General features: G+C 35.0%; 1 protein-coding gene across 1 annotated transcript in view; it reads right to left on the bottom strand.

The window, feature by feature from the left end:
• The window catches only part of FBN1 (fibrillin 1), a 306997-nt gene that overhangs the window by 45698 nt on the left and 234040 nt on the right, over positions 1 to 27259 (bottom strand). Inside the window, exons 36-47 of the mRNA XM_074234744.1 lie at positions 25459 to 25581; positions 24512 to 24676; positions 21424 to 21492; positions 21201 to 21326; positions 19560 to 19682; positions 18366 to 18524; positions 16773 to 16844; positions 10952 to 11077; positions 7178 to 7300; positions 3601 to 3726; positions 1122 to 1238; positions 202 to 330 (exon numbers count right to left, since the gene is read on the bottom strand). Coding sequence (XP_074090845.1) covers positions 202 to 330; positions 1122 to 1238; positions 3601 to 3726; positions 7178 to 7300; positions 10952 to 11077; positions 16773 to 16844; positions 18366 to 18524; positions 19560 to 19682; positions 21201 to 21326; positions 21424 to 21492; positions 24512 to 24676; positions 25459 to 25581 — 1458 coding nt within the window. The remainder of the gene's footprint in view (positions 1 to 201; positions 331 to 1121; positions 1239 to 3600; positions 3727 to 7177; positions 7301 to 10951; positions 11078 to 16772; positions 16845 to 18365; positions 18525 to 19559; positions 19683 to 21200; positions 21327 to 21423; positions 21493 to 24511; positions 24677 to 25458; positions 25582 to 27259) is intronic.

The following is a 27259-nucleotide window of genomic DNA, read 5'->3' as shown; positions in this document are numbered from 1 at the left end:
ATATCATCATCCCCGACTTTGTAATAAAGATAGTTTTGGGTTGCTTATTTGCTTGCTCTTTTTCAGGTGCTAAGATCTTAGTTTTATTGTCATTTCTTCCTCCTACCTTTACCAAGTACATGTTATAATGGGGAGTTTGCATTTCCTTTATCAACCTGCCTAATGTTTTAATTTGGGAAGTTTTTACATGGTTCCACTTACCAACACAACTTCTTCCATCAGCAGTCACCTCATAGCCCTCATTGCACTGACACTGGAAGGATCCAACTGTATTGAGGCACTGACCATTTCTGCAAAGATTCCCGTTCCCAGTAGCACATTCATCAACATCTAAAAGAAAAAAAATCATTTGATACAGCTCAAAAAGAATGAATGTTACACAATAATGACAGTTAAAATTCCAAATGCAGTAACCCTGGATTTCTTTAGTTTTTGGTTGACTCAATCAAATATAAAAGATTTAAAGATCTCCTATTAACCACAGCTCCAGCTTTAAGTAAGAATTAAAATCATAGTCAAAATAGTTTAAACCATCCCTTTATTAAAGGGTGTAAAATTTCTGTATAGGTTCACTAGTGAATTAATAGTACATATCACAATGGAATGTATTAAAAGTTCCTGCAATTAGTTGCAGGTACAATTAGCCTCTGGCTCTCCTCAAGATAATGCTCATTGGTTTAATTACACCTGCCTATGATTAATGGAAGGAGTAATTAGTTGCAAATGGAGGGAAAATGGATTTCAAGCAAGTTCAAAAATTCGTTATCTGTTAACAGAAAAATTCACAGCAGAACATCTGTTCATTTCTGTCTATATTATTATTTCTAAATCATATCATTATTTATGAAATAGAGCAGATGCTCTGAAATAATCATTTATATAGGTTTATTCAGTTCACAGAGACTGATAAATTAACTTTTTTTTCATCAGTGTAAGGAGGTCAGGCACTCCCTCTCTTAAGTGAGTAAGCACTTTCTAGTTTTAGAGAATTGCCTAGGATACCGAATTTTTTTTAAAAAGTAAGTTATTAACTACCCCTCAATACTTCTGGAAATTAAATGGGAAGCCTTACTTTAAGTAATTGAGATTTTTCTTCCATAAAATATTGAAAAAATACTGACCTATGCAATCATTGTTGTGTGAGAGGATGAACCCATGGTTGCATCGGCAGTTGAAAGAACCAACGGTGTTTCTACAAGTTCCATTTCCACAGGCATCCCTTTCACACTCATTTATGTCTACAGAAACAAAGCACATGAAAGGTTCACCATTACTTACCATCAAAGGATAGACAGTTATAGGGGTTTTAAAGACTATAAAAATGTCTACATATGAGTTGAGCATTCTGTATGTCTGCATTATTTTCTGTCTCAGTGGTATCTACCTCAATTTATAAATATTAAGGATAAGCTATCTTCATAGCTGAGATGTGGCATTTGCAGTAATGTGGAAGATAAATTAGGAACTATCAAAGAATTATTCTACTTATTTTAAAAAATTATTTACTTGCAAATTTCTATCTCATGATTTTGCTTAAAACAAGAGAAATTTGATGAACTTATGGATTCTGATCCACTGCCACCCCTGGCGTTAATCTTTGAAATTTATATTCCTATTTATCAGGAAAATAGTAACTCTACCAAAGTTAAAGAGCAAGAAGTAGCAAACTAACTGGAAGCTAGTTCACCTAGGAAGTCTCCCTTCTATTGTTTCAGTCCGTACTTATAAGTGCCTAATCACTCCAGTCCAAGGTAGTTTCCTCTCTCCTGTAAATTGCCATAGATTCACAGTGTAATTTTTCCTTTACTTATGCAGCATCTCATATATTAAAATTTATTCCTGACTCCTGAGATTATCTATTTTTTCCCCTGAGAGTTTCTTAACAAAGTCTTCTTACTCTCTAAGCCTTACCTCTTTTAAGTACCTGACAAGGCTGCTATTTCATTTGTTGTTTCTGAAGTAAATTATACTTATTTATATAGACTAAAACTTGATGTTGTTATCTTCAGTGGGGAAATGGAAGGCTCTCTTCTTAATAAGATCATAAGCTCCCTGAAGGATGAATCTCCATATTATATTAATACTCCTATTGTGTCTTATGCATATTGTACATAGTTATTTCTATTTTTTGATTGACTTAAAATATTTAAATAAAGTTTTAGAATAAAAATGCATATTAGTGTATTTGTAAAAGAAAGACAATGAGAAGGTGACAAAATGAGAGAAAACTTGCATAGTTAAACTATCTTTTAAGTTTCAAACTTAAGGCTTTAAGCACTTTTGATCCTGATTAATCCAGATCTGGAGACTACTGTCTTCCTCACAATCTTCCAAAATCTCTTAAATTTGGAGCTTTAAGAACAAAACCAAAAAGGTTCTACTGGCAACTTAGCAGTTATCATTCACTGCCAGCCAAGAAGTAATACCATGTTCTTTGGCAAACTGGGGGGAAGGTGGACGACAAGAGATCTGAAGAAAGAAGAGTAAGAAAGACAGCTGAGCCAGGAATAAAGAGTGAATGCTGGCTAATCAGTGACAGAGATCTATGACAGTTCTTTTAATTGAAAAAGTGCTTTGCCTGACCCAGAAAAGGACAAAATATATTTTGAAGGATTCCAGTTATATCCAAATGATCATGCTCTAGGTTTTACTGCTGTAGAATAGAATTTCCCAAATGACATTTTATGGAACCCCAGAGTGCAATGTGATAAGAAAAGGAGTTCTGTGAGAAAATGTCAATACTAGACACATTTTCCCTTTAAAATATTAAATATGAAATTATGTATCAAAAATGATTATTTTATGCAGGAATTTTTGGTGTAAAAATAGGCCTAATTCCTCTATTTTGCTCTAAACTTTCCTGGCCTACCCTTTATCTTGAAGATATGCCATATCCCTAAAGCACCAAGACCATTGGTTCCTTAAATTGGTTCTGTAAATATGCTTTAAGCCCCAAAGTGTTCTGTGGCCAATGGTGCTGTAGAGTAAACTCTGCCTTTAGATGTGAAGCTGGTTTATATACTTAGAGTTCAGAAGAAGCCCAAAAGATATTCTTTCAAAATAGAAAAAAATTAGGGGGAGGGGGAAGAAGGAAATGAGTGTGTAAATATATTGTATTAAATCTAAACTAGTGACCTGATTTAACACTGAAAGCAGGGTAGAGTTTTAAAAATGCTTTCAGATCTCATTTCTTCAGGGAAAATGTAATCTGGAAGGTAAGCTCATATTTCAAATTTGAAATGGTTTATATTCCATAAGTTAGATTTATATCATAAGGAGTAACAAAAATCTAACATCCTTTCTTCAACTCCCACTGTGAAGACTTTTTCATATCTCACAGAAAAGAGATTATTTGGGAAGATAATCAGGAATATTAAGGAAGATGTCTGCAGAGATAACTATGAGCTCTTTTTTAAGTCTAACATGCCTACTTCTCTTCTTCTGCAAAGAGGAAAGTCACACTTTAATTTTCCAGTGCTTAGCACAGTGCCAAACACATAGTAGGCATTTAATAAATATTTTTTGATCAACTGAAATGTATGCAGAATAGTTTTTTTTCAAAAGGATGCATAGCTAATGAGATATCTGTCAGGTACTCACCCACACACATGCTTTGATCAGCATTTGTTTTAAAACCAGTGTGACACAGGCAATAATAACTTCCAATTGTGTCAATGCATTGACCGTGGCTGCAGACATTTGGGATTTCTTGACATTCATTCCGATCTATAAATGGAAGGCACAGACAAATTCAGAGCATTCATCACAAAATTTCAAGACCAACACTCATAAAAAAACTCTAATTAGATAACTTTGTTCAAAGAATGGGGTAGAAATGGAAAATCCTATAGACATACAAACACTTTCATCCAGCATACACCATTGTTTGTTCATCAAGTCCAATTAATATCAAATAATAGAAAGATAGAATAGTCAACCAAAAGGTCTGAAAGAGGAGATAGCATGGAGGTGGTATGAAAAGATGGAAAATCCAACCTAAAAGATAAGTTTATTTTGCTTGGTTACCTGCCAAATAAAGAATTAAAGTCTACTTGATACACTCACATATTTTGTCTAGTCTAGTTTTTAGTGACTCAACTGATGAGGATTCCATGACTTCCTTTGGGAAATCATATCATCGTCATATCCACTATGCCACTATGATATGTTTTCCTGAGAAACAACCTAAATTCCTCCTTGATGAAGTTTTGCCTTACTATTTTGACTTATTTCTCTTACCCTCTGGACTCTCTCACTGAAGCCATTTCCCTTCAATTCTACTGCTAATCCTAAAATGCAATAATTTTTTGCCTGTTTTTGTTGAATTTTCACACACACACACACACACACACACACATATATATATATATATATATATATATATATATATATATAGAGAGAGAGAGAGAGAGAGAGAGAGAGAGAGAGAAAGAGAGAGAGAACTACTGATCTGAAGGTGTCCCAGACAAAGGGGAGCCACAGCCTATGTTTCCAAGATGGAGACAGATACCTCTTGCAGGTCTCTGTCTTTCTGTCTCTCTCTTCATATATATATATATATATATATATACAAACACACACATACATATATATTTCTACTTATTAAGTCTTTTAAATGCATTTCTACTTATTTCTTTTAAAACTTCTATTCCATCAGGAAAAGTAAATAAGATTTATAATTTGACCAAATTAAGTTATGTTTGAGCATTTTAAACATAGTGAATTTTAGAAAGGTTAAGTCTTTCTGAACTATCTTGGAACCTCAGTTTTCCCATTTATATAAGAAAGTCACAAAATTAAACAGTCACTTTTTTGGAACTGCCATTTCTGACTAAATATCTACTTATGTTTAAGATATTTAAGCCAAAAAGAAGTTGTTTCCCACGGATATGTATTTTTACCAAATGCTATGCAAAGAGAACTGCAGAGCCCCAGTTTCCCCTGCTGACGCAAGAACAAACATTAAAACTAAGATGTGGAATAGTAGTGAGTCTTAACCTAAGGTTTATAAACTTATTTTTATATATTTTTATAATTTTAATATATTTGATTTCCTTTGTAATCCTATGCACTTTATAAATTTAAATGTATTACCCTGAGAACAGATCCAAAGGCTTTATCAGATTGCCAAGAGTCCATGACACAAAACAGATTAAGAACCACTGTGGCAAGCAAAGATATAGAATATTTTATATATTACAGGCCACAGTTCATCTTGACTATTTGCTATGTCTGCAGCAGTTTCTGCAAAAATTTAACTGCATGAACATCAAGGAGACTATAATAATGAATTAAAGTGTACAAGGCCAATTTGTTAAGTTTGAATAATATAAATAGCCCTAGCCTACTTCTTGTCCACATAGAGAGTGGTGTTAAAAGATATATTCTATATTATCAGCACTTCTTATTTGGACTGGAACTATTTCACCTATTTTCAAAGAAATATAAAACAAGAGCAAAATGCAGGGAAATGGTGCCATTGCCAAATTATACGTGAGCATTGTGGCTCATATCAGAGGCTTTCCCACTTTTTCCTGTGCTGTTATTTTAATAATTGGGTAACAACAACAGTTCTGTTGACAATATGCTAAATACTTGCACATGTTACTCTAAACTCAACAAAACAGGCTTGGTTCTCAAACTGATTGTCTGTTCAGCTACTACACCCTTTTCCCATTGAGGTCTCATAAAACAATGCAAAATGTACAACAGGCAACAGTGTACTTCCTAACACTTAATCACTTGTGGATAAGAAAATCCAAGGAAAACTTGACCAAGTTCCTTTGTGTTGTTTCATTCACAAATGTATAAGATATCCAGGCTGCCCCTATCAAAAGACCCACAACTTTTGAAATAAACAAGATAACATATTTCATACTGACTTTGACAATGACCTTTGCTAAAAATAAGCATGAAATTTAACCCTCACAGATAATACTCACGTAGAATGTGAAAGTTGGATGGGACCTTTAAAATAATCTAGTCTGCTTCATATTAGAGATGGAAAAACTAAGGCCAAAGAAATTTAATGTCTTACCCGAGGTAATATATAACTAATTTTGCGGCAGACCTGCATCTACAATCCAACCATATCTTCTGAAGGTATATTAAAATAATTTAACTGTGCTTTAAAGAACTTAACATTTAAAGAACTGAACCTGAATTGAGAAAAATGCAGAATTCTGAACAAGTTAATTAACTTGACTGAACTTCAGTTTTTTCATCCAGTCAGAAAGATCTCTAGCTCTTCATGCCATGATTCTAATTCTATGATTCTACAGGTATAGTTTAGAGTTCAATTAATCCAATTCCTTTCTTATATAAATGGGAAAACTGAGGTTCAAAGATGGTTCAGAACGATTTAACCTTTATAAAATTGGCCATGTTTAAAATGCTGAAACCTAACATAGTTTGGTCAAATTAAAAAACTTATTTACTCTCCGAGATGGAATAAAAGTTTTAAAAGACTTAATGGTGAAGTGGATAAAGTTCCAGGCTTGAAGTCAGGAAAACTCTTCTTTGTGAGTTCAAATTTGGTCTCAGACACTTATTAGCTGTAAGGCCTTGGGCAGGTCATTTCTCATCTGAAAAATGAGCTAGAGAAGCAAACCACTCCCGTAACTTTACATAAAAATGCTGACTGGGATCATGAAGAGTTGGATGTGACTGAAACCTTTGAACAACAAACTAGGTGTGCTATACTGCCTGATCTAAAGTTAAGAATTCATGAGTTTGAATCCTACCACAGAGACTTATTAGCTGCATGACCCCAGACAAGTCACTTAATCTCTCACATTCTCAATTTCCTCATCTGTAAAAAAGACGATAAAAATGACACTTCCCTTAAAGCGTTTCAGTGAGGATCAAATGAGACAATGTATGTAAAAATCTTTGTAAACTTTGAAGCTCCATATAAAAGTTTTCTTTTGTCCTTTTCTCTTTCCTTCCTTCCTTCCTTCCTTCCTTCCTTCCTTCCTTCCTTCCTTCCTTCCTCCTCCCTTCCTTCTTTTCTTCCTTCCCACCTACCTGCCTGCCTTCCTGCCTTCCTTCTTTTCTCCATGTTCCTGTGAGTTCTCTAGTCCAAGTCTGGTAACATTTTTGGGGGATTTACAGGCCCCCAAGCTCTCCTTGTTTGGCCAGCAAACATGACATGACAAGCTAGTTCTGAAATACATACCACTGCATTGTCCTGTTGAGGTGAACCGATATCCTTGCTTACAGTCACAGCGAAAGCTGCCTGCTGTGTTCATACATTCTGCATTGCGTTGACACACTGGACCATTCTGACATTCATCAATATCTATGGGATAAAGAGAAATTGACATAAAGAGAACAGAAATCTTAAGATCAAATAGAAATGAAATCACTAATATTAAGTAAAATGTATATTTACTTTTTTAAATTCGAGGTATTCTGAAAATATGATAAACTTTTTCCAAACCTCTTTTTTTCCTGAAAACTTTTTTTTAGGTTTTTGCAAGGCAAATGGGGTTAAGTGGCTTGCCCAAGGCCACACAGCTAGGTAATTATTAAGAGTCTGAGATTGGATTTGAACCCAGGTACTCCTGACTCCAGGGCTGGTGCTCTATCCACTATGCCACCTAGCTGCCCCTGAAAACTTTATCCACATAATACTTCTAAATTAATATCATGCTAGACTTTTGGAAATGCTTGGAATCCAATGATACAGAAACATAAAATTCATAAAGAAGATAGCTAGAGTAAGGATGTAACTTCTGGAATTTTTGGTTCAATAAGTTCTCATTATTTTAATTAAAGTTTGTGAAAGGCATCACAGTATTCAGATTGGGATAACTTAAATAAAGAAGATGGCACAAAAATTACTGGAAAAAAAAGAATTTCAAAAGAAAAATATTTGCATTTTATATAAATGAATTTCAAAAGGTTTGACTGTTCTTCAGATGATTTTCCTAACAATAAAAAGTGAACATATTCTAATTTCATACTGTAGTATATTCTAACAGATTTTATAAAAGATAAAATCATGTTCCCCCAATATAATAATCACATTCATAGATGTCCTATAGGAAGTGATTAACCTTCATACAACACGATAATGTGTTTTCTTTTTAACATCTTGTTAAGGAACTTTGTAAATTTTGTATACTTTTCAATGTGTAAGATCTGGCTTAGTAACAGAAAGACCCACAAGGGGGCAGCAAACACACTATGTGACCAAATAAGAACCCAAGGCCACAGGGAGCTAAGGTAGGTAAACATAGTGAGTTTCCCGTAGGATATATGACACAGAATGGCTCTCTGCATAGCTATTCTTTAGCACAAGGGTGGGCTGACTTCACAGTCCAAGACACAGCTGTGTTTAAAAGTGACCTTCACTTAACATGGGTAGGAAGATGGCACCTGGAAGGTGCTGTATGACCACCACTGAGATCTTTGACAAATATATATTTTGTGTATTATTTATGAGACTACATTATCCGTGTTAACTGAAGGGAACAAGGGCACAAATAATCCATCCCCCCCTTTTTGTATATTTGATTTATTTAGAAACAAAATAATGTCTCTACAGATCACATGGATTCATATTAAAATTAGTTTACATTTTCAGTCTATTAATTAAAAAGTTATCACTCTTGAATTAGACTGATGGTTGGATGAGTAGAGAAAGGGGACAGAAATGAGTTACATGAAGGTAGAACTGACAAGATTTGACAACTGATTGGGTGTCGCTGAAAGGATAAGGAGACATAAGAAGTTGAAGATAATATTGAGATTGTAACTTGGGTCACTAGAAGGACAGTGGTCCCCTCAACAGCAATAGAACAGTTTTAAAGAGGGGTGGGTTTAAAGGGAAAGAATGTAATGAGACCTATGATGCAGATCATGAACAAGTTATGCCTGCTGATACTGTACTGATTTACTTTTCCCATGCTAAATGAGTGATAGAATGGGTAAAGAATTTTCACAAAGGCACTTGATTAGGTATGCTTTGGATGCCCAAGTAGCAGGCAGTTTATAACTGCCCTGAGAGGTCAATGTCTGGTTTAGAAGGGAAAAGGTTGAGGGCTTGTACATCAAAGCAAATGGTAATACTTCAGGAGTGTTGGGGAATGAGTTAGTAGTGCAAGACCCACAATTGACTATCATAGGGAAGATTGTATTTGACTCATCTTCCCACTCTTTTAATTGATTATGTACTGCTCAGGACCAGGTCATGGCTCTGTGATCACAGGAGATCTGTGACCTATAATTCTTTCATAGTTCTAAGTAGAATTGGCATCATAAATTAATCTTTTGCTTAGGAACTCTAGGTAAGGACAAAGCCAGGCCTAAAGAGTGAAAATTGATGGGTGGAGACAGGACCATTCCTGCTCTGGTCCCTCCAGGCACTAATGCTTTCCCTATTGGCCATCTCCAATCATTCAGATCCATATCTGGCCACTGGACCCAGATAGCTCTGGAGGAGAAAATGAGGCTGGTGGCTTAGCACTCTCAAATCCAATTCATGTGCATTTTATGGCATTCAACCCCCTGATATCATGGCCTTTTTTTTGAGAAAGGACAAACATCAATCAATCTCATATCCATTATATACATGTATATCTTTCTTACTAAAATGTTAAGTTCCTTGAGAGTAGCAATTATTTTACATTTACATTTGTCAGGGCATAATACAACCCCCTGGCATAGAACAAATGTTTAATATGTGATCACTGATTAATAAAATGATGTGCTTATGTCCTGTCTCAAGTTACTACTTGAATCTAAACTAGGAAGGAGAAAAATCACATGATATAAATTGCTTAAATTTAAACTATGTATTTTATATATAGCAAAATTTTGAATTATATATTGCTATATTGTTATATTAACTATATAATTACATGTTATATTGCATTTTATGTGCAATTGTATATAATTATGTGTTATATTTAATTATTTAGCACATATGATATATAATATAAATATATTGCTATATTACATCTATTAGTTATATTATAGTTATATACAATTATGATATATCATATTATTATTAATATATTACAATTATATAACTATAAATGCTATACACATAGATTGTACACAACTATATATGTAGTGTATATCTACACAGTTTAGATATTCTATACAGTGTTTGAATGTACATGTGTGGTACATATGTATATGTATATATATATATACACATAGGTATACACATGTATATACATATACACATGCATACTTATCCAAACTATATATCCCTTAGAGCCTATCATTGTGCTTTGTACACAGCATGTATGTAACAAATACCTACTGAATGTTTGTTGAACTGAATTGAATCACAGTATATTCCAGATGTCCTACTACATGTAATGTATTTAATAGCCAGCAACCTTTCACTCATAAAAATGCAAATATGTGCTGCCTGTATCTGATGTGAATAAAGGGCTAAATAATTAAATAAAAGTGTGCTTCACTAATGGGTAAGAGGTAATTTCAAAATTAGAAAGTATTATGTCCAAGCCAAGTATTCTTCATATAAAATGAAAATTTGTAGTCTCTGGCATTTGGAAATCTCTTAGGACTCGGAATATTTGCATTAAAGTTTCTTATAATTTGAAAGCCATAATTTCATATTGCAAGGGAATATAATTTTTGAGAGTCAACAGAGGAAAGACCTCCCACCACTTGTATTAACTTTCAAATAATGAAAAAAGAGTAAATCTATTTGCCATTCCCAATTATTCTATAAAAGCTAGCAAATCTAGTATCTTTACAAGGGGAAAAAATGCATGTGTAAGTAGTTTCACTGAGATTCAGTGGATATTCTGCATGAAATAAAATGACACTCACTAAATCTGATACTTCATAATTCTTAACACTTGGAGTATTTCTGATTTCTGAGCTAGGCAAGACATGATAAGAATGGGTGTTTAATAGGTTAATGTTTGGATTCATTTCTGGGTATGATAATTACAGAGTCACTCACCTTCACAAACCAATAACTTGTCATTATAAAAGAACCCCACTGGGCATTCACATCTGAAGCTACCAACCATATTGATACAAACTCCATTTTCACAAACTCCAGGGATTTCTCGGCATTCATCAATATCTAGAAAAAAAAAAACAAAGTCAACCTTACATGACTGACAATACAGCATCTGCGACTTCTAAAACAGTGTAAATGTGAATTGTAAACCAATAGTTTTTAGACTATTTTATCAACAAGAGAGTCTCCTGGATTGGAAAGAACTCTAATCACATTCCCAAACTCCCTGCCTCGTACAGGCCATGAAAAAATCTAAAGGAGAAGAAATTTGGTAGGGAGACCTGTTCTACTTTGTTGGTACAAAGTTAGAATTTTCAGGTGTGCCATCATTAGTATCACAAAGGTGGTATTTTCTTTAAATTTCTGAGTGAGTGTTTGAACAGCTGAAGCTGTTGGTCCTTAGGATTTTGTGGTCAGCATTTACTTCTTACCAGTCAGGGATAAAATATAGTGCAGTGAAAAAAGTGCTAGAAGCAGAGTTCTCAATGTGGTCACTTTTGGTGTCATTGGTCAAATTCCTTAACCACTCTGATCTGTTTCCTCACTTGCAAAATAAGGATTATGGTTAGACAAATCTTCATTCAGCTATACATCTATGATCCCATTGCCTATTTGTTTTTTATTATTTGATCAGAGGATTTCTTGCCACTGTGCTTCAAGTTACAGCAAGTCTATTAAGAGAATAATGAATTTATTATTATTATTATTATTATTATTATTATTATTATCTTGTTTTGACAAAAGTCTTCAGTTGCTACTTATGATTAAAATGCAAACGAAAGGAAGAACAGTGGACCAGTTCACTCTAATTCTACTCATTATCATGCTTCCTTTTACATAGTTTTTGGGAGGAAGTGGCAGTGAGGATAGCCAAGACTGGAGAGAAAAGATGGAAGAAAGATAGCAGCCAATCAGTATTGGTGAGGAAAGTCAGGAAAAAGGCTGAAGATGATGTTACATGAGTACTGAAAACAGGATAAAGTAGGTTTGGGGTTGAAGACAGAATGTAAAAAGTTCCTTAAGGTTAGTGACTGGATAGTTTTAAAGTCTTTATTTTCCCAGTGCGTTACATGTATTATGTGTGTTTCAGAGGGAAAAGAACAAAGAACAAGGTAGGAATAAGCCTGAAATAGGAAGACTGTAAGGTACTGAGACAGGTTGATATATCAAATCTTAAAACTCCTCAGTGATGATAACAGAGGACCTAATAATAAGAAAGAAAAACCTTTTTCTTAACTCATCATTTTTCTTATTTACATATCCCAGTCAGATTCTTCCAGTCAATTTATCTAAAAATGGCAGGTGACTGGCAGACTCAGGAGAATTCAAAAGTATCAGATGCTATTGGACTGGAATCTTGCTCTAGACCGGGGGGGTTCTTATCCTGGAGTCCATGAACTGACTTTTAAAATGTATTTTGATATTATTACTATATTACTTCAGTTCCTTTGTAATTTTATATATTTTATTTTAATTTTATTCTAAGGTGAAAAAAATTTTTTCTGAAGTCACATGCTTTACTGGACTAACACAAAAATGCCATCACAAAAAAATTAAGAACTTCTGTTCTAAACTCTTGTTTACTAAAATATTTAGGTCTCTTTAGTTGGTTTGTCTTCAGTCCCACTACCATAATTCTAAAGGATAAAGTTTTGCTTTCCCACTTTAAAAAAAGGAAACAGCCCAGAAGGGCTGAAATGACTTCTTGCAGGTAAACATCCATGATATAGCACAGGGAAGACTTAAAATCAGGGATGGGGAACCTTTTTTCTACAGGGGCCATTTTTGCCAGAGACACTTAATTTCATCTGCCTACTACATTTGGTCAAACATTTAACTGATTCACCCCTAAAAAGCTCCTAGATTTATTGAATTTTGAGCCTCACCTACAGTTGCCATGCAGTACCAGACCATGGGCCTTACTTTTATAGCCTGGAGGCCCTACACTCACAGCCTCTGACTTAAACTAGATTTTTGAAGCATTTTTTTCCCTCTATGAAATTACTTTTCTATCTATGATATGGATTTAATAGTTTGAACCTTAAAGGTCATATTAAATCAGAGTTTACAGAGTCACTCACAAGGATTATTGAAAAAGTATATTTCTTATTTATTGATTATTTATGGTATATCTTACAAATTTTATTTAGTTATTAAATGTAGTATTATAACTATTTCAGTAATAAAACATTTTATATTATGGTATTTCTTTAGTATAGATTAGGGGAAATATTGAACTCACACTGATTTTTATTTGAAGTAAAAATGATGCAGCATTGTACAGTTGAATCTACAATATTTTTCTTATATTAATGAAAATGTGTTATATTCTTCATCAACCTTTGGCATTAAAAAGAAAATGGATATATATATATATATTTTTTTTTTCTCTTCCTGACTTTATGCCAGGGAAAGATCAATGAAGTGTTGAAAGTCAAATCCTAAGTTCTAGAACAAGAAATCAGACACCTTAAGTACTTTTCAAAGGTGGTAGGGCATCAATTTTGAATGAAACAAATAAAATTAAATAAAACAGTAAAGAATTCTGTCACTGTGAAACTGGGTATAATTCCAAATAGCATTTTCCAGGTCCATGAAAGGGGTAGGAGAATAAGAGGAATAAGAATTTATTAACGATCTAGTTTTCCTACGAATTAATAAGTGATAAAAAAAATGTGAACATCAGAGGACCTCAATGACAGACTGAATGACATAACAGAAAGCCCTGGACTAGGACTTAGAACATCCTGGGCAAGTTTCTTAGCTTCTTTGGTTTCTGCCTCATCTATAAATGAGCAGGGAACACTTCAATTTAAAGGTGTGATTCCTATTTCTCTTCTTATAGATTTAGAATTAGAAAGGCCTTGTAGAAATCATCACTCACAGAATCACAGATTTAGAGCTGAAGGGTCTTTAGAGGCCAGCCAGCTCCCTCATTTTATAGATATAAAAACTGAGGTGCAGAGAGGTTAAGTGACTCATTGAATCATATTGCTATTATCTCAGAGGTGATTTGAATCTGGGACTTCCTGACTCTAATCACAATTGAGGAAACTGAGGGCCAGAAAAGACAAATTACTTGTCCAAAGTCATCAAAATACTAAGCAGAGTTTCTGAAGGGGGGACACAATTCTACCAAGATGCTGGGGAGTTGTGGAAGGGGTGGTTTGTTTTTTTAATATGCTGAATTTGTTTTATAGTTGATATATAGATATATTTTAAAAGGTAAGACATATACTATACCAATTTGAAGGTTCATGTAAAATTCTCTTTTTCTGTTTTATTTTATATTTAACTTCAGAACACATTTTTTCCTCCCTTCTCCCTCTCCCCTACAAAAAAGAGCTCTCCTACCCTGATCTTGGAGCTCTTGTTATCTAAGTGGCTACTGAATGTATGCTGTCTACAGTCATTCTCTTTTTCATGCACATATATTCTCATCGAGCTGAAAACTTCTTTTGAGAGTAGGACTACATCTCATTCTTCTTGTATCCCCTCAAATATAGTGTTTGGTATCTTATATCCTCCAACACCAGGTATACTCTTCCATCTTTCCCCCTCCCACTTCAGAATCCATTGGGTCAGCTCAACTGTTTACAGGTCTTGGAGGAAATGGGAGCTAGTAATTTATTTATTTCTAGTGACAATGGAAGACCATCAGTTCTGATCACCCCACCTTGCCATAACTTTCTAAGCTCCCACAGGCCCTGTCATTTGCCCTGCAGACTGCCCCCTTCAATCATCTAGCATATCCTAAGAAAGTAACCTAAGGACCCTTGGTCCTTATGATTGTTTATTTTATCATTTTATTTTGGTCAGTAGTTTGAGAGTTGAAAATTGGAATATCTATAGAGAGAAATAAAATAATAAGAATAATTAATTGTTGTAGCTAGTATTTATGTAGTGCTTTGAAGCTTTGCAAAGCATTTTAGAGATATCTCATTTTGTTCTAACTACAGCCCTGGAAAGGAGTTATTATTTTTGTCATCTTACAAATGATGCAGACATAGGTTAAGTGACTTGCCTGGGTATACAGAATTACTAAGATGTATGAGGACAAATATGAACCCAAATCTTTTTCCTAGGTTCAGCGCTCTCTTCATTGCCTGGAGAACAGAATCAGATGCTGACTGATTAAAGTACAAAAGAAATTAGAAGAAAGAATTCTCCACGTAGTATGTAATATTAGTTACTTTTGATAGATGAATTGTTACATGGAGAAGGGCCAGAAGAGGAAATTTGATGCTTCACTCCATACAGATGCACAAGCCCTATCTGCTAGGATGGGGAAATAGTTTTGTAAAGTTTAATTCTCCATGCCTGTGCTGTAACTGGATTCACCTGTGGTTTGTGAAATAGTATTTTTAAAGGAATGTGATTTTTAAAAGGAGTTCTTCTTGAGGTTCAAGCTAAGCTCAGAGCTTCCCACCCCTGGGTGCTTTGTCTAAGACACCAGAGTCACCTCTAAGGCAGTACAACACCCCATAAAGCCTGACAACATTTTAATTTGGGTCCTCTTAGATTCTCCTGATACAGTTTTGCCCTAGAGTTTCTAGAATCTTGATTTCCAAGAGATTCCATTCCAGTTCATTCAGGGACACACTTCAAAATCGCCCTGCTTTTAGCCAAAGCCTCCTCGGAGAGCTTGCTTGCTGCCGACACTAGAGGGCAGGCCTAGCCGAGGTAAACAAACCCAAGAATCCATTGCCTTCTATTCTCTGGGGACCACGATCATTACAAGTTACTTGTCATAGATGGGAGATTCTAAGGAGATTAAAAGATCTGTCGAGGAAGTGGAAAAACAAAGCAGGGAGGGCCAGGTGTTTTATGCCAATGTCATTTAGCATTTTTTCCTTCCAAACCATGAAAGTTCTTTGGATGCTGCCTGGCCAGGGCAGCCATCTGACTGGCACTCAGGGAGCCAAGATGACTGCTGGACCAGGTCCTCGACTTTTTTATACAAGGTCATTGGAAAGGCTGTTGCTGATTCAAGCTTACTTATTAAGAAGAAGGGAAACTAAAGAAAGTTGTGGTGGCCACTAATAAAAGCAGTTGCTCAGTTTTGAGGGTATGAGACAACATAAATCCAATAAGGAAAAATTCAACAAGCAGAAATCTGCTTCGTTTCTCCTGCATTATTTGTTTTAAAACCACAAAAGACAACACCTACACTGGTTTAATGGTGTGTGGTATTCTTAAACGTTATACGAGTACTTCCACTAAGACTGCCTGTGACCATAATTGTCAATGCTAATTATGGCAGCAATGTTTGAGATATAAAAGACCTTCCATGTGCTCATGAACACTGCAAGGGTAGGCTTTCTTCAAGATATTAATTAAAAATCAAAGTGGTCTCATGTTAAGGATAGACACATGGGGACTGGTGTGAAAAGTCTGATTAAACTGATGCCTTAGTCAAAAGCAGGGACTCTGGCCCTACTCCCAGAACTTTCTGTTTGTTAGTGCCTAGGGTTGGTTTAACTAGGTTGATTCTAATTTAGAGAGAAGCTTTCCAATTCTCTTAATCATGAGCAGTGAGCATTGTTGCCAGTTAGGTGGAGTTAAATGGCATGTTTGCAGAGTTTCTTTCAGACCAAGGGTTGATATTTGAATAAAAGCTACATGGTATAGTAAGGTCTTTTTCTTTCAAAAGGGAAAAAACCTGAGAAAACAAAGATATCTACACTTCCTCTCTTTACCTAGCATATGGACAAAACTCAGGGTCTCTGAAAAAGCTGTGATTGTTGTTTTAACTCACCAACTGGTAAGCCAGTATAAATATCAATGACGAAGCCAGGCCTCTGACTACCACAGAGTGTAGCAAACTCATCTGTAGGGACAAAAACAAAAAAAAAAGCAAAAAAGAAGCAATGAATGATCTATAAAAGTCAATTATATTATCAATACACTTGAAAGGTTGATTTTCCCTAGTCTTTGTAATCAGACATCTAAGAGTGAATTTTAGTTCATCTGAGCATGTCTACAAAGCTTTGGATACTCCTCCCTAAAGACAAGCACTGAGGGAAAAGTAGACTCAGAGGGAACTCACATAATATTATTTCTCATTCTGAGAACTGCAGGACTAAAAGGAAAACACACACATTTTCATTTAACATTTTTACTCTATATGTGTGTATTTGTCAGAATACACCAATGGCTATTGATCAATAACCTTCAACTCATAACTTCATCATAAATTGGGGTACATAATTCAATAATGTCATGGCTTGAATATCCCTAAAAACATCCTGTTTTCCCTAAAGATTGGGGAGAAAAATGTTACTTCAATACAAAAATAATTTGGGGGGTGGTATGAGTATACCAAATTCAATTAGATAAAATTGTATATCTGCTTCAATATATACTTTAAGGGTAAACTGAAAATAAACATCATCTCACTGGTACAACAACCATAGAAAATTCCAGGTAAACATTCTGAAGGTGAGAATTTGAACAAAAAATGTAAAATCTGATCAACTCATAATCATTCACAAGTCTATAAAGTAGACTGAGGACAACAAAAAGCTAAACATTTGGGGGGGGCTTATAAAAATGTGTTTAGGTTGCTACATTGATGGTGGTGTTTTTTGAAGCCCATCTTCATGGAAGATGGAAATATAGGCTATTTTTCTTCTGTAGGAGTTGTATTAATCCTAGAGATAAACATCTCTACTTTTACAACAATAAGTTTTTTAATCTCATATGGTACTCAACTACCATAAGTGGACATTTTTGAAAGCATGAAAGTCTAAAAGCGAAAGGTAAAGCACAAGATATTAAAACTTGACAGCAACTCAAGACTAATTAATCTTTGTCTCTTTATATCCAAGTTGAGGTATTTGAAGAAAGGATCTTCTTGAGGTAATGATTCACACAAATTAAGAGCTGCCCTACTTGATGTGAAAACAATGTTTTCCTCTTTCATGGAATGCTAACTGGGTAGCAGATAGTTGAATACCCTATTCAGTGCTATGCATGTTATATTCACTTAAGTTATGCTGAAGGCCTGTAATGACTGTAATAATATCTCATTTATTTGTCATATAGATTTGTCTGATTTGCCCAGTCTTTTCCTTAGACTGAACAAGTAGAAAAACTGCTTTCAGACCTCTGTAGTGTATAGTGGCTGCAAGTTCTGGTGACTAAATAAACACTGAATCCTAACACTGTGTGCCAGTTTTCAGCAGGGCAGACTTGGATCAGAAATGATTTTGGGTGTGCCTTGGGTGTGTAAGTTTTTCTTACCAATGCACCTTCCTTAACCAGTGACAAAACTGATTTTCCTATCACAAGAGGAACATTTGTGAGTATTGACAATGCACAGTTTAAGGAAAAAGGAATATGAACATACCAGTGCTGGGAATGGGACACTGTTCACAGGGCTTATTCCAGGCACGGCCAATGTTATAGGAGCAGCAACACATTTTCTTGGTCATATTGAACAAGAGTTCTCCATCACAGGTCTGGTTGTCAGCATAATAATTTCGATAACATAAACTCCTTCTCATATCTAGAAGGAAGAAAAAAGAGGAAAGGATCAGTGAGCAGGGAAACTGAAACAATTTCTAATGAGTATAAACTTCCTAAAGAATGCATTCAAATTTGGGTATCTGCTATGAATTAACCTGTCTGTCATTTTTTTCTTTCTTCAAAGGAATGAAAAATCTAACTTACCCTCTTTTTTTCCCTTGGTTTTTGCAAGGCAGCGGGGGTTAAGTGACTTGCCTAAGGTCACACAGCTAGGTAATTATTAAGTGTCTGAGCTCTGGATTTGAACTCAGGTACTCCTGACTCCAGGGCCGGTGCTCTATCCACTGAGTCACCTAGCTGCCCTCCACTCACACTCTTGAGCAATAGTCTACACTTAAAAAAATGTGATACTGGGGTGACTAAGTGGTACAGTGGATAAAGCACCGGCCCTGGAGTCAGGAGTACCTGGGTTCAAATCCGAGCTCATACACTTAATAATTACCTAGCTGTGTGGCCTTGGGCAAGCCACTTAACCCCATTTGCCTTGCAAAATCCTAAAAAAAATGTGATACTGTGAGAAACTCCCTCCCTCATGTTTTGTACCACAGAAATAAGACATGGAACTGTAGCACTAATAAACTTTACATGATTCTTTGTCCAGTCTCCTAGTAACAATGCTCCACTCTTTTTGCTATTAAATTTCTCATTTCCAACATATGATGTTATAATACCATAAGTCAATGCTGTAAACATAATTGTGTAAAGATACACCCAAAAGTCAAACAAAAGAAGTATTATTAAACGGTTTTCTGGGATTTTCCAACATTACATTAAGAAAAAAAAAGAAAAAACTTCTATCCACCCACATTAAGCTACCAAAATGCCAAACTTTTGATGCACCAAGAAAAGAATGAACTTTATATGGAATATAAAGAGATGGCATCAGTCTGGATGAAGAGCTCACTAAGCACTGATGGCTGATATTGTATATGAGCAACCTATATTTGATGCTATATATTTGATGACTTGCAAATCATGAACAAAGACTGTTTTTTCAAGACAGACTGAGGCTTACCCATACAGTTATTTCCTCCATTAACTTGCATGTAGTCTGGAGGACAAATACAAGTATAATTCCCAACTGTGTTATAACATGTTCCAGGACCGCAGATACCAGGAGTATCACATTCATTTACATCTGTAACCCAAAGAGAAGTAGATTTTAAAAATTCATCCCTTGGAACTGCCCAGTGCTCAATGTCACTTCAAATACTGAATGAAGGAACTTTCTCAGCACTTACTAAATTCAATATTTAGATATAGATTGTTTGGCTCAATGAACTCTTGCCTGTTCCATTTTATACTATTTGGGGGGAGGCAGGGAAATAAAACTTCAGGTAACACTACTTTTCCCCAATGACCTTCACCTCCCCATCTCCTAGTGATAAAAATATACTAAACTCATTAAACATATCTGTCATTTTACCATGGGATTTGGGGAAACTGAAATGTGAGTTTCCTAATCTATAACTATCATTCACTGAAAGCCACAGTGCAGAGTTCAACAACTTGCTTCCATGGTATTTCTGCGAGAAGGCATTTTGTCTTCCTTTTAAAGGCCGAAAGAAGTCTAATCTGATTTCTATAAATCCCATAGCTTCTAAGGTAGTATCTGTGGTGTACTGATTTCTGATGAAGATGACATATTACTGAGTCAAGAAGTGAGCATGGATTTTCTTTGTAGCATGTCTGATACTAAATATGCTAGGCAACTAGTTCAACTAACTCCCTAATTTATTGAAGTTAGTTGAAAGCTTTCTGGGTCAAGGAAATTTCCAAAGACCCATAGATTAAAGATCTCACAAAATTTCCAGTTTTCTTTGAAGTATGCTTGATAACTATATAGCCTAGAACCAAAATATAATGTATTATGTTCTGAGAAAATGTATTTCAAATATGGCAACTAAGTAAAACTGATAAGGGAGAGAAAGAGGAAGAAATAAAAGACAATTAAAACAAGAGAATTATTGAAATATGGGATTGGGGAGGAAAGATTGTTAAGTCAGTGAAGTAAGAAAAAACTTCTTAATATATATGATTACAACAATGTAAGAGGAAAGTCCAATCCCCCCCCCTCAACAACCACCAAAAACTAAATCAAAGCTATTTAATTAGAGTGATCAATCAGTTTCCCCGAAGAAGAGATGTGAAAATATCTCACTCCCTTATTTGTAGAGATAAGGGACAAAGGGTGTGAGATATTGCACATACTGTTGAACTCAGTTAACATATCTGTTAGGTCTGTTTTTTCCTCACTTGTTTGTTCTTTGTAAAAAAGGGAGAACTGAATGGGAAAACCTGGAGAGATGTACTAAGTAATAGAAGTGATATAAAAAAATATAGCAATGACATTTTTCTAAAGATTAAAATTAAAAAAAAAGATTTTTCTTATAATGTGAAACATTTTTTAGCTTCCTTTCACAAAGGACCACAGATATCCTCTATCTTCACTGGAAACAAAGATTACTAAAATTGCCAGAAAGGAGATCATGTTAGAGGTTTGGTTGATACATGCACTACTATATTGTCCTACTTGGTTCCATGCACTTTTAAAGACTACAGCAACTATATGCTCCATACTCAAGTTACACTAGTAATTGCATACAGGTTTCTGAGGTCCTCTTCTCATTTTGCACATAACTTGTGAACCACGTACCATCACACACTCTTGTTTCTTCATTCAAGTAGTAACCAGTTGGGCAGCGGCACTGGAAGCTGCCAAATGTATTGATACATTTCCCTCCTTGGCAAAGTCCAGGCAGTTCTTGGCACTCATCGATATCTATCCAAATGAAAATATTAAGCACCCTTTTAGTGTCATGAAAGGAATCAAGAAAACCTAAAATACTTACACCTTAAGGGGAAAAAGTCAGAATTACCTTCCAATATGACAGTGATAGGGTTTGGTCGAAAACCTTCTCCTCCAGGGCAAAGAATCTTGTATTCAGCTATCAACAAAAAAGTGAAAATGAATTTTTTTAATCTCCAAATTTTTTATGCTATAAGAATTTTAAATTCACATATCCAAAAAAGTTTTTGGGGGATATTTGCTAGGTGTCCCCATCTCCCTAAAACCTTAGTATTTATGTGTAATTTTTTTTTATTTTGCATAACAAATACGGGGTGGTGGTGGCAAATTCTCCTTGGTCTCTGACATCAAATCCAGTTCACTTTCAAGTCATGGCATCACCTCCCTGATGTTATGGTCCTCTTTGAAAATGAAGGATAAACAACAACAAATTTTCTTGAGCTATCTCATTTTATATTCTTCTGTTCTCTGACTTTCAGATTTTCCTCTTGGTCTTCAAACAAATTTATTTCCAACTGATTTTTTCTATTTAAAAAATTTTGAGGGGAGGGGTTTCTAATCTAGTTGTTTGCTAAAATTAAGAAAGAAAAAATACTGATAGTTGTTTTACAAAGACTTTCCCTTCTTCCCTTATTCTAACATCTTTTTCTCATAATAACATCACTTCTCATTTTCCATATTGATTCTTCCATAAACTCTAATACTCAGTCTATCTCTCCAGCCTTTCTAGTCTATCTAAAATCAATCTTTTCATGGTCAAGTCTACTGCTAAATGTCTGATACATTTCCTAAAATTACTAAAAATTTCTCCTAATCCTCTGAACTCCAACTTTCTTCTTGAATCTGAGGAACTGTACAAGAACTTTTGAGAATGACCTTTATTACTCATAACTCAAATAAGACAAATATATATATATATATAAGTATTTTGAAGATACTACATATAAATGTATTACTACTATAAATTTTAGATGTGAATCTTTCATACTATCAAAAAATTCTTCCACCCACTCTCTTCTGGTCCTTTAGTGAGTGAATACTGTTATACTTGAAGTAAGGAAAGACCTGAGTTCAAATTTTGTTTCTAACATCCACTATCTCTGTAACCATAAGTAATCCACTTAATCTCTAAGTATAAATTTCTTCACCTGTAAAATGAGGATACCCCATATTCCCTACCTCAAAGCATGCTCAGATGGGTTGGTTGGTTAGTTTTTGTCCTTCGGTATCGATGAAAAGCAAAATGACATCACTGATGTCTTTCAATTAATGTGTAAATTGGATTTAAGTGAGGTAGAGTTGCCCAAAGTTGTTGACATTACTCTCTCTTCCAAAGTCATCATGATCCATTGGCAAGATAGGGTTAAGACCGCTGTTGATGACTCTAAATGCAGTGGATGACCTTGCATCTTTGATGTCTAAACAAGCTCTAACCACTCCACAGCACCTGTTCAACTGCCTTCATGTTCTCCTCTGCCCATTCTACCAGTAGATTCCCTCCCCCAACTCACAGAGGAGTTTGAGACTCCCCCAGCTACTCTTAACCTAATTTAGCCTGCCTGCTAAAATGGTTTACCAGGGTGTGACTGCTGCGCATGCTACAGCTTCTTGGAGCCACAGGTCAGAGTTAGGTGGCTCAGGTAGACATCAAAGGTATGTGAAGTGCCTTGCAAATTTTAAAACACTAGATAAATAACAATTATTACTGTGTTGCCTTTCACCCTATCTCCAATTCCTCTTCTTTTGGCATTTTTCATTTTTAATTAACAAACCTAGTCTCAGTCCTAGTCATTTCTCTCACCAATCCATACTACATATTGTTTATCAGCCACACCATAAATTTAAGATGATTTCCTATTCATGCTATTAAACCAACTACTTTTCTCTCTATATATCTATATCTCAATATGTCATAGAGTTAGAGCAACAGATTAAAATAAGAAGAAATAAAAACCAATTGATGAATCTTTCAAATATAAGTAATAGTTTACAATTAATCTAGGCTCAAAGAATTTATTTTTCAAAATTATACTTTTTTTTACAAAATTATACTACTACTACTACTACTACTACTACTACTACTACTACTACTACTAGTAGTAGTAGTAGTAGTAGTAGTCTTCCAGTATCAAAAGGGATTAACCAAGTGATATGTGATGCGAATTGCACAATTGTTTATTATAGTGAGGGATATGCTGTACAAAACATCCTTCTCATTTGTCTTTAACAGAATTGTTCCACCATTTGATCTGATTTGTAGGAAGCAGGTCTTTTGGACATGTTCTGGCTGCTGTGGAAGTCTCTTGAAATTAAATTGCTTTCGATTTCTCCTGTATCAGCAAGGTCCCACAGCTAGGTCATCAACGCTAGGCAATCAGTAGCTTGTGACATCCAGTGACAGTATGTGACAAGCTGATAAATTATCACCTGTCTCTTGATGGATTAATTGTCAGCATGACCTTTCCTCTCAGATCTTCTCAGTCACAATTGGCAACAGCTTTAGCACTAGGACAATGTCAGCTTGTCATTCATGGGACTGTATTGCTTTGCTGGTGATACATTCCCTAGAGCTCGATCCCATCTAAAACTAGGACAATTGCAGTTTACCATTCACAGGACTTTTCACAAAGAGAACTCTTCCCCAGTACTCCTGCTGGCTCTCTGGAATTGTTTGAGTTACCTCACTGGATGCCTCACAGTGCCTATCTCTGCTACTCCAGATAAGGAGATTTGAACCCAACTCCCTTTGATTGACTGAAGGCAATGGAGGCCATTACCTATCCCTTCAGAACTGTGCTCACTTACTACTTTTTACAACAATCCATATGTTATCCTTAGAACATGTCGACTTGGAACAGAAGGATTCTATCCTTTATATAGTATACAAAGTTCCTAGTCCATGGAGAATTTAAATAAAGAATAAATGGGGTGTAATTTTTTGATATGCAAGTTAAAGGCTGAGAGGTAATAAACCCACATGGGGAAGATCTCCAAGGAATTAGAAATTTCTAGGAGAATTTACCTCCCACCTCTGTTTTTACCATTGTAGAATTCTTCCCTTTACATGGTTTCAGAGTTGCACCCTGCAGAGTTGGAATAAAAAACTGAATTAAATTATAATAATAATAATAACAAAAAGTAGGTAGATGCCAACTTACATGTATTTACAGCAGGGCAGAGTTCACAAGGAGTGCCCCAAGCTTTACCCAAGGAACAGCAGCAGGAAGCCTTAGAAACACCAACTCCAATTTCATTACTACATGATGTATCTCCATTGTCTCCTCGAGGTCGAATATCCAAATAGCAATTGCCAGATCGTGTATCTATTCAAAATGTATAGACACAAAAGTAATGATCATTAGGTAAGAAAGTAGACATTCTCATGAACATTTAGGGATTCAAATTTCCTTAAAAACTCCAATGGGGGGGGGCAGCTAGGTGGTGCAGTGGATAGAGCACTGGCCCTGGAGTCAGGAGTACCTGAGTTCAAATCTGGCCTCAGACACTTAATAATTACTTAGTTGTGTGGCCTTGGGCAAGCCACTTAACCCCATTGCCTTGCAAAAATCTAAAAAACAAAAACAAAAAAAAACTACAACGGGAAAAACAACAATGTCAATTATGCTCTTTTATGAATGGTTATTATCCTAGGAATGGAAATTCAAACTCATATCAAAGAATGGTTAAAAATCACCTGGTTTAGCATACAGTATTACTATTACAGTATTCCAAAGGAATGTTCATTGGGTATAATTAAGTTAGAAAGGTCATATGAAAATACAAATCAATTTTGGTGAACCTCTATATTTTGACATTATTGAGTCTTACAGAAGAATTAAAATGAAAATTAATGTTTTGGTGCTTAAAAAACAAAAAAGATCTATAATTCTTTGAAAAATATGATATCTTGGGGCAGCTAGGTGGCATATTGGATACAGCAATAGCCCTTGAATCAGAAGGACCTGAGTTCAAATCCAGCCTCAGACACTTAATAATTACCTAGCTGTGTGACCTTGGGCAAGTCACTTAACCCCATTGCCTTGAAAACAAAACAAAACAAAAAACTAAAAACCAAAACACAAGAAAGAAAAATATGATATCTTACCAACACAGCCAACTCTGGTAGGGTTCAACTCAAAATCAGGTGGACAATCACAGGTGTAACTACCTGGGGTATTGACACAATTTCCACTAATACAAGTTGTAGGATCCAGACATTCATTCACATCTATGACAAAACAACAAGTACAAAATTAATGATTTATCCAATCCCTTATCACATTAGAAGTAAATCTTGTATTCTTACCACAGAAAAGTGGAATGAATACACACACACACACACACACACACACACACACACACACACACACACATATATATATATGTATTGGTCCATTCTTTAGAATGAATCTAGGACCATCATGATCCTTCCCCCTAAGACATACTGAACACTTAAATCTGTTGAGTATAAAATATAATCTTGAAAACTGTAAAAATATTCTAGCTAGGGTATAAAAAGTAAAACTACATATTTCATTAGCAAGCAAATTAAAATTTATAAACATAATGCACATATGTACATTTATATGTGTACATACACATATATTTGTACAAATACTTAATATGTCTGAACTGTTATCATGTAAAAATAGAAGATGCTATTCTAAGGAAACTTAAAAACTTGCAAAATATGAACTTGTTACTTGCAAAATATGCCTCCCCCACACCCCCACAAACTGGCCCTGATTCCATATGACAAAGAACAAATGTACAACCACAAAAATCTTGTTCTATTCTAAAAGGGTATATATCCCATCACTGATGCTATGTAAAATGCCCCCCCAACTAAAAATGTGCACAGCATTTCAGATATTTGAGACAAAAGGTTTTGGCATGTTTCATTTCTATTTGGACCTTTTCTTCTATTCCAAACATTCACAGTGGATGCCCAAGTGCAGAAACAAATTACCTACTAGAGGGGAATGATGGAAACATTCCCCCCCACATATATCTTCCTTCTGCTCTTTCCTTTTAAAATTGATGGTCCTGTTGTGAGTTCTACACCAAAACCACCTTCCCTAAAAGTAATATCTAGAAATGTGTAGTTAGGACCAGATTAATTTAAGGGATTCTTAACTTAATATAGGTAACGTCAATATCACGGAGCAACAACAGGTCTAAAGATATGTGCTGAAAAAGGTAGTTTCCTGAAGAAGTCACAAGTTGTCACTTGGGGTAGCTCGCAGTCAAGGCTGCAACACAACTCAGAATACAATTAGTATGATATAGTGGAATGGCTTTCAGATATGAATCAGAAGAACTAGGTTTCAAATCTTTACTCACTATTATCTTACTCTACTACTACTACTACTACCTATGTGACATAATGCCCAGTTTTAATTTTATTCACCTCTCTTGGCATCAGTTTCTCAACTGCAGAATGACAGGATTGGAATATATGATCTCTAAGGTCCATTTCAGATTCAAATCTAAGATCCTAAAACTCTTTTCAATATCACATTATAAGCACATATATTTTTTTACCAAATATACCTCCCTCATTGGAATGTGGTTATTTATTTTGTGATTACTGAAGTTGTATGTATAACAATGAAGGTTTAAAGCTTTAAGGTTTACTACTGGACTGTGAAAACTAGAAATAAAATTTTCAAATACAAAAGAGCAGAATTTTCAGACTTTATTTAAGAAATAATAATACATTGTTGCATCGTTAATGATTCAAAACTATGGTATCAAACTAAAATAGAAATGGGGATCACTAAAAATACATAAGAATGCAGCATATTAACTTAGAAAACCACATACTAACATTATTTTCTTTTGTATTTTAATTATTTTGATAAATATTCCTACATTTTAATAGGGTTGAACAGTATTTGGGAGTG

The sequence above is a fragment of the Macrotis lagotis genome, chromosome 4 (assembly GCF_037893015.1).
Source record: "Macrotis lagotis isolate mMagLag1 chromosome 4, bilby.v1.9.chrom.fasta, whole genome shotgun sequence".
Lineage (NCBI taxonomy): Eukaryota > Metazoa > Chordata > Mammalia > Peramelemorphia > Peramelidae > Macrotis > Macrotis lagotis.
This window is presented reverse-complemented; position numbering and strand designations above follow the sequence as displayed.